General features: G+C 45.3%; 1 protein-coding gene across 3 annotated transcripts in view; it reads left to right on the top strand.

Annotated features, from left to right (window-relative positions):
* Positions 1–504, top strand: part of abcc5 (ATP-binding cassette, sub-family C (CFTR/MRP), member 5) — a 36617-nt gene extending 36113 nt beyond the window's left edge. For all 3 annotated transcript variants that reach the window (XM_036002072.1, XM_036002073.1, XM_031303798.2), the window contains exon 30: positions 173–504. In XM_036002072.1, coding sequence (XP_035857965.1) covers positions 173–274 — 102 coding nt within the window. In that variant the 3' untranslated portion in view covers positions 275–504. The remainder of the gene's footprint in view (positions 1–172) is intronic.
* Positions 505–9226: the final 8722 nt, after the last annotated feature.

Here is a 9226-nt window from a genome sequence, read left to right on the forward strand (position 1 = left end):
TGTGTGTGTGTGTGTATGTGTGTGTGTGTGTGTGTGTGTGTGTCTATGTTTGTGTATATGTGTGTGTGTATGTGTGTCTCTCTGTGTCAGTGTGTGGGTGTGTGTGTGTGTGTGTGTGTGTGTGTGTGCATATGTATATGTGTGTATAAAGTTAGATTTTTTATCGTTTCAGGTGGCGGAGTTTGACGAGCCGTCCAAGCTGCTGGCCAATGAGAACTCTCGGCTGCGCTCCATGCTGGTCGCCATGGAGACCAAGGTGTCTGTACGAGGATGAAGAAGAGGATGAAGATGTACATTTTACTGGACTGATCCGAGATCAGAGACTGAACTGATGTGAAGGTGCTGACAGAATATAAATCACTTTTTGAGTCTGAATACAGAGGGGAAGACCCGCCCCTTCCTGTGTGTAAGCCCCGCCCCCTTCCTCCGTAATAACTACTACGGCCACTAGAGGGCTCAGTAATAACTACTACGACCACTAGAGGGCTCCGTAATAACTACTACGGCCACTAGAGGGCGCCGTAGTAACTACTACGGCCACTAGAGGGCTCCGTAATAACTACTACGGCCACTAGAGGGCTCCGTAGTAACTACTACGACCACTAGAGGGCTCCGTAGTAACTACTACGGCCACTAGAGGGCGCCGTAGTAACTACTACGGCCACTAGAGGGCTCCGTAATAACTACTACGGCCACTAGAGGGCTCCGTAGTAACTACTACGACCACTAGAGGGCTCCGTAGTAACTACTACGGCCACTAGAGGGCGCCGTAGTAACTACTACGGCCACTAGAGGGCTCCGTAATAACTACTACGGCCACTAGAGGGCTCCGTAATAACTACTACGGCCACTAGAGGGCTCCGTAGTAACTACTACGACCACTAGAGGGCTCCGTAGTAACGACTACGACCACTAGAGGGCTCCGTAATAACTACTACGGCCACTAGAGGGCTCAGTAATAACTACTACGACCACTAGAGGGCTCCGTAGTAACTACTACGGCCACTAGAGGGCTCAGTAATAACTACTACGACCACTAGAGGGCTCCGTAGTAACTACTACGGCCACTAGAGGGCGCCGTAGTAACTACTACGGCCACTAGAGGGCTCCGTAATAACTACTACGGCCACTAGAGGGCTCCGTAATAACTACTACGGCCACTAGAGGGCTCCGTAGTAACTACTACGGCCACTAGAGGGCTCCGTAGTAACGACTACGACCACTAGAGGGCTCCGTAGTAACGACTACGACCACTAGAGGGCTCCGTAGTAACTACTACGGCCACTAGAGGGCGCCGTAGTAAGTACTACGGCCACTAGAGGGCGCCGTAGTAACGACTACGGCCACTAGAGGGCTCCGTAGTCACTACTACGGCCACTAGAAGGCTCCGTAGTCACTACTACGGCCACTAGAGGGCTCCGTAATAACTACTACGACCACTAGAGGGCTCAGTAATAACTACTACGACCACTAGAGGGCTCCGTAATAACTACTACGGCCACTAGAGGGCTCAGTAATAACTACTACGACCACTAGAGGGCTCCGTAGTAACTACTACGGCCACTAGAGGGCTCAGTAATAACTACTACGACCACTAGAGGGCTCCGTAGTAACTACTACGGCCACTAGAGGGCGCCGTAGTAACTACTACGGCCACTAGAGGGCTCCGTAATAACTACTACGGCCACTAGAGGGCTCCGTAATAACTACTACGGCCACTAGAGGGCTCCGTAGTAACTACTACGGCCACTAGAGGGCTCCGTAGTAACGACTACGACCACTAGAGGGCTCCGTAGTAACGACTACGACCACTAGAGGGCTCCGTAGTAACTACTACGGCCACTAGAGGGCGCCGTAGTAAGTACTACGGCCACTAGAGGGCGCCGTAGTAACGACTACGGCCACTAGAGGGCTCCGTAGTCACTACTACGGCCACTAGAAGGCTCCGTAGTCACTACTACGGCCACTAGAGGGCTCCGTAATCTCTACTACGACCACTAGAGGGCTCCGTAGTAACTACTACGACCACTAGAGGGCGCCGTAGTCACTACTACGACCACGTAGTCACTACTACGGCCACTAGAGGGCGCCGTAGTCACTACTACGACCACGTAGTCACTACTACGGCCACTAGAGGGCGCCGTAGTCACTACTACGACCACGTAGTCACTACTACGACCACTAGAGGGCTCCGTAGTAACTACTACGGCCACTAGAGGGCTCAGTAATAACTACTACGACCACTAGAGGGCTCCGTAGTAACTACTACGGCCACTAGAGGGCGCCGTAGTAACTACTACGGCCACTAGAGGGCTCCGTAATAACTACTACGGCCACTAGAGGGCTCCGTAATAACTACTACGGCCACTAGAGGGCTCCGTAGTAACTACTACGGCCACTAGAGGGCTCCGTAGTAACGACTACGACCACTAGAGGGCTCCGTAGTAACGACTACGACCACTAGAGGGCTCCGTAGTAACTACTACGGCCACTAGAGGGCGCCGTAGTAAGTACTACGGCCACTAGAGGGCGCCGTAGTAACGACTACGGCCACTAGAGGGCTCCGTAGTCACTACTACGGCCACTAGAAGGCTCCGTAGTCACTACTACGGCCACTAGAGGGCTCCGTAATCTCTACTACGACCACTAGAGGGCTCCGTAGTAACTACTACGACCACTAGAGGGCTCAGTAATAACTACTACGACCACTAGAGGGCTCCGTAATAACTACTACGGCCACTAGAGGGCTCCGTAATAACTACTACGACCACTAGAGGGCTCCGTAGTAACTACTACGGCCACTAGAGGGCTCAGTAATAACTACTACGACCACTAGAGGGCTCCGTAGTAACTACTACGGCCACTAGAGGGCGCCGTAGTAACTACTACGGCCACTAGAGGGCTCCGTAATAACTACTACGGCCACTAGAGGGCTCCGTAATAACTACTACAGCCACTAGAGGGCTCCGTAGTAACTACTACGGCCACTAGAGGGCTCCGTAGTAACGACTACGACCACTAGAGGGCTCCGTAGTAACGACTACGACCACTAGAGGGCTCCGTAGTAACTACTACGGCCACTAGAGGGCGCCGTAGTAAGTACTACGGCCACTAGAGGGCGCCGTAGTAACGACTACGGCCACTAGAGGGCTCCGTAGTCACTACTACGGCCACTAGAAGGCTCCGTAGTCACTACTACGGCCACTAGAGGGCTCCGTAATCTCTACTACGACCACTAGAGGGCTCCGTAGTAACTACTACGACCACTAGAGGGCGCCGTAGTCACTACTACGACCACGTAGTCACTACTACGGCCACTAGAGGGCGCCGTAGTCACTACTACGACCACGTAGTCACTACTACGGCCACTAGAGGGCGCCGTAGTCACTACTACGACCACGTAGTCACTACTACGACCACGTAGTCACTACTACGGCCACTAGAGGGCTCTGGGTCAGAGTGATGCTGGAACAAACCATCTGGGGGAGTTTTCGGGGGTCGACAGACTCTAAATTATTAGTTTTCTGTCATTAGAGGGTCGGTCATCTGGGAGGAAATATTGAGTGTTTTATAAACCTAAAGACATAAAGATCTGCTGAAGTTACGTCATAAACATATAAACATATTCAATAACCTCCAGTTAACGGAAACAGAAATACGTTATGTAAACACAATAAATTACAAGTCAGGCTGTCCGTAAGTTTAGAAACAAATGGTGGTTTGGGTTAAAATCATGTTTTTTAGTCACTTTTTTCAACTTTTCTGACTTTATTGTCATTTTTTCAGACGTGTTTGTTGATTTTTTTGATGTTTTTGTCATCATTCTGACGCTTTTATCAACTATTTTGTTCCCTTTTTCCAACATTTTCTACGTTTGTCCTTTTTCTTAAACTGTAGTTGTTTTGCTGCCAGTATATAAACATAAATAAAGATGTTATTTATATTTGATGCTTAAACTAAGTCCTGAGTGTGTTGACGAGGTTTTATAACCTTAATGGTGGCAGAACTCCTGATTATTTAAACTTATTTAATAACATAACGATGTAAATAGAAGCTTGTTCTGCTTGTTTAGTTTTTATTGTTTTAACTTTATTCTTCAGATTATTAGTTATTAGCTGTCAGGACTTCTGACTTCTTCCTGTTTGTTCTCACGTCTCGTAACCCCGGCAACACGGGATCCTCTGCAGTATTTATACAAAATAAAAGCCCCTAATGTCTCATAACTGATTGATAAAACCACCAAAATAAAAGCCCCTAATGTCTCATAACTGATTGATAAAACCACTAAAATAAAAGCCCCTAATGTCTCATAACTGATGGATAAAACCACCAAAATAAAAGCCCCTAATGTCTCATAACTGATGGATAAAACCACCAAAATAAAAGCCCCTAATGTCTCATAACTGATTGATAAAACCACCAAAATAAAAGCTCCTAATGTCTCATAACTGATGGATAAAACCACCAAAATAAAAGCCCCTAATGTCTCATAACTGATGGATAAAGCCACCAAAATAAAAGCTCCTATTGTCTCATACACCAAAATAAAAGCCAGTTAGTACCAGATGAACAGAGCAGACAGGAAGTGCAGCAGGACGTCATATCTGCCTTGTTGGGGTTGGGGGGGGGGGGAGATGTTGTAAAATTGTCAATAAAGTTTTTTAAGATGAAATGTTTGTTATTTTTGTCTCCTTTGCTGTATTTATTTTTGACTCTTCTGGAATAAAGTTTGTAAAATAGTGAAAAAGTTTAACTCATATCAGCTGTAACACTATAGCTTTAAATATGCAAAATTAGGAATTTTCGATGCTAACTTTTGGTGATTTAAGAGAAATCTACAAACAGAAGATAAAAATCCCAAAATCTATGAACTGAAAATATGTTTTTGCCACTTAAAGAAGTTCGTCGTTAAGTCTCTTTAACCCTCGAGTCCCACACTATGCAACTTTTCATTTTTCACCGTCCAAATAAAAAAAAAAAAAACTTTTTCTGACGTTTTTTAAGCTTTTTCCGTAATTCTTGTCACTTTTTTCAACTTTATAGTTGAAGAAAACTCCCGAATTCAATGAGAGGAGTGAACTGATGATGTATTTAACGTGTGAGGAGCGTTGGAGGGAACCATCCACGGTATTATTGGACATTTTTGTTGATAAAAACCCAACCTGTCCGTCTGTCTGTCTGTCTGTGTGTCTGTCTGTCTGTGTGTGTGTCTGTCTGTCTGTCTGTGTCTGTCTGTCTGTCTCTGTGTGTGTGTGTGTGTCTGTCTGTCTGTCTGTCTGTCTCTGTGTGTGTGTGTGTGTCTGTCTGTGTGTGTGTGTGTCTGTCTGTCTGTCTGTCTGTCTGTCTGTGTCTGTCTGTCTGTCTGTCTGTGATGCCGTTGTAATCAGGGTTCAAAATTAACTTTTTGGTCCACCAGCCGAATAGCTAGTGAATGTTCACATTTGACAAGCCACTCTATAGAGCACTGTTTCTCAAATGGGGGTACGTGTCCCCCTAGGGGTCCTCTGGAGGACTGCAGGGGGTACGTGTCCCCCTAGGGGTACTCTGGAGGACTGCAGGGGGTACGTGTCCCCCTAGGGGTACTCTGGAGGACTGCAGGGGGTCCGTATCCCCCTAGGGGTACTCTGGAGGACTGCAGGGGGTACGTGTCCCCCTAGTGGTACTCTGGAGGACTGCAGGGGGTACGTGTCCCCCTAGGGCAGGGGTATTCAACTAAATTTTAAAAAGGTCCAGTTAGAGAAAATGTTTTGAAGCAAAGGTCCAGAAGATCATAATGTCTAACAATGTAGTGTTATATATATTTAAGTAGCCTAGTAGTTGTATCAACATCTGAATGTAATCAATAACTGACCGTCAAATCAAATTAATTCAGTACAATTCAAAAACTTGTTAACTGAACATATATGTATGACTGTAGATATGTGTAATGTTCTCTCATTAACTAAATAAAACTAGGGCTGCATTTACAAATAAGAGAAAATAAATAAAATGTGAAAATTGTGCATTTTCAAAAAAAGTGCTTAACTTTGGAAACATAATATAAAGGGAGGAAGAGTCTGAATTTTTCCTTTTCTGTTTCACATCTTGACTCAACAGTCTCAACCAATTTTACAAATAACAAATCTCAACAGATCTTAACAGTTGACCAGTTTTAGAGTATCACTTTCCTCCCCTCATGTTGTTGCTCAGTGAGAGAATTGAGCTTTAGCCTGTCTTGCCAGGATTTTAAACCTGGACTTGAATGGAGTCAGGGCCATTCTCATTCACACGTGAAGGTGCTCATTGGTGAGCCTGGAACGATATTTACTTTTAATTATGTTCATTGTGGAGAAAGCTGCCGTGCAGCTGTATGTGGAGCCAAACATGGTCAAGATGTTTAGGGCTACTTTCCTCAGACCTGGGAAAGCAGTCTCAGGGACCATTTGGAGCCAGAACGTGGAAGGGTCAGTTCTTACAAACTGCTCTTTCAGTATGAAGGTAAATATGGTGCAAACAGGGAGAGCTTGTAGAATACAATGTGAGAACTTGCAGAACAAAAAATCTGAACTTGTATATCAATCTACACATTTGTGAATATTTTTTCTGTAACTTCACATTCAGAATACAGGTGTGAGAACATTTTCTACAAGTGCAAATTTCAACTTACAAGTTCAGATTTTTTTTTACAAGCTCTCATGTTTTTTTTCTTTGTATGACTTCAAATTCAGATCACATGTGTGTGCATATTTTTTACAAGTGCAAATTTTACTTTTATAAGTGCAAATTTTAACATACAAGTTCAGATTTTTTGTTCTTTAAGTTCTCACATTGTATTCTACAAGCTCTCCCTTTTTGCACCATATTTACCTTCATATTTCAGGGCCACATCTGCTTGGAGATCAACCAATTGCATCTGGAGAGACTCAGCATTTACCCATTTAAAGTGCTGTGTGACTTCCTTTGAGAACCCCCTGACATCTGTGATCAGAAATGGGTTCTGAATGAACATGGTGAGCTGCTCTCCAAAGCTGAAGCTGTCAAAACGGTTGCTGAAGTTTACAATCAGCTTATCAATAAAATCAACAAAAGAAGACAAATCTCTCTGTCCCTGAACCTGTTCCTGTACTGCTGGGAAGTGTACACAGTCTCCCTGCAGGTGTTCCTTCAACACTTCAAGTTTCCTCTGAAAGGAGCGAACAGCTGTCATCAGTTCACAAATTGAATTGTCCTTGCCCTGTAGCCTCAAATTCAGTTCATTCAGATGTGACGTGATATCAACCAAAAAGGCCACATTATCCATCCATTTCTCATTTTCTAAAAAGAGAGAAAACTGTGTTGCCTTCTGACTGCTTAGCTCTGCCAAAAAAGATGCTAATTCCCTCCTGATGGACCAAAAGCACTCTAGCACCCTGCCTTTGCTGAGCCATCTCACATTGTTGTGCAGCAAAAAGATCATCAGCATTGGCATCAACTTCTCTGAGGAATTCCCTAAGCATGCGATGCTGGTAGGAAGAGGATGCCCTGAGAAAATTTATCATTTTCATCATTGTATTCATCACCTCAGCATGCTCATCTGACAGGGAGGCACAGAGGACAGATTGATGAATGATGCAATGGTAAGATAACAGCTCAGGATTGTCCCCTTTCAGTCTTGCTACAGCTCCTTTTTCTTTCCCTATCATAGAAGGGGCTCCATCTGTGGTTAGTGAAACCACTTGTTTTGGCTCTATTCCTCTTTTTGTTAACATCTCCTTAATGGCCAGGTAGATATCCTCTCCTCTTGTACTGGTCTGAAGGGAGTGACACCTAACATGTCTTCACAGAATGTTTTCTGGTCAGTGTTGAAAAACCTGGCATACACTAACTCTGGGTTAGCACATCCTGAGTTAATATTTCACTTTTCTTTGTGGCAGATGATGCTGACATGGGAATTTGCTTTATTTTCAAGTAGTGTTTCAGCTACTGCACTCATGCATTCTTTGACAACCCCTCCATCTGTAAATGGCTTTTTGTGTTTTACCCAAAATCCAAGAAACTCTGAGGGAACACTGTGAATGTGAATGTGTGGCTCAGGATCCTGGTGGACTGGTCATATTGGCCTCTGAGACTACCTATTTTCTGTGATCTCAATTCAGATTTGAGTGGGTATGTTTGTTCAAAACCTTTGTTTTGTCTCATAATGGCGTTTCACACCTTTAATAAGTGCTGCGGTTTCTGCACATATGAGACACACTGGTTTAGTGCTGCCATTGGGAAGTATGAAGTCTGTCCATTCTGGGTTAAATGCTCTGTTTTCACTGTCCACTTTGCTTTTTTTGGAGAGTGCCATTTGTTCCTTATTTTTCTCTGTTACCCTTTCTCCGTCTCACTCGTCTGTATCTCTCTCTTTCTCCGTCTCACTCGTCTGTATCTCTCTCTTTCTCCGTCTCACTCGTCTGTATCTCTCTCTTTCTCCGTCTCACTCGTCTGTATCTCTCTCTTTCTCCGTCTCATTCGTCTGTTTTCGCTCCCTTTGTTTTCTACATGTATCGCTATCTTTTTAATCCACTTTCTTTTCCTGTGTAACTTGCCTCTAACTCTCTCATCTGTCTGCAGTAGAGTCCCAATGTTTCCCGCCCGGAATGCAAAGACTTCATTGGCTGAGTGGTATCACGTGGGATGGCTTAACTCACATGCAATTGGTCTGTGCGTTTCCTCATCCACTAAACCACTACCGTAAAGACTACAAAAGCTGCACATATTAAAATAGAAGCGCCCCGTCAGGTTTTAATTCATAATCTTTTGTTTTGGTCTGGGTCCGTATGGGACGGCTTCTAGGTCCGGTAGGTAGGTACTCTGGAGGACTGCAGGGGGTCCGTGTCCCCCTAGGGGTACTCTGGAGGACTGCAGGGGGTCCGTGTCCCCCTAGGGGTACTCTGGAGGACTACAGGGGGTACGTGTCCCCCTAGGGGTACTCTGGAGGACTGCAGGGGGTCCGTGTCCCCCTAGGGGTACTCTGGAGGACTGCAGGGGGTACGTGTCCCCCTAGGGGTACTCTGGAGGACTGCAGGGGTACGTGAGCTACCCATTGCTGTTTTCGTCTGGTGAGTGAATCCAACCTACCAGCCACAGGGTACATGGTGCTAATGCTGAGCCTGGAGGGAGGAACCAGCCACGTTATATTTTTGGACATTTTTGTTGATAAAAACCCAAATTTGTGATATAGAAACTTTTCGAGAATGGGTCAGATTAGACCCGATGAGAACAG

This window comes from Sander lucioperca, chromosome 6 (assembly GCF_008315115.2).
Source record: "Sander lucioperca isolate FBNREF2018 chromosome 6, SLUC_FBN_1.2, whole genome shotgun sequence".
In the NCBI taxonomy this organism is placed as follows: Eukaryota; Metazoa; Chordata; class Actinopteri; order Perciformes; family Percidae; genus Sander; species Sander lucioperca.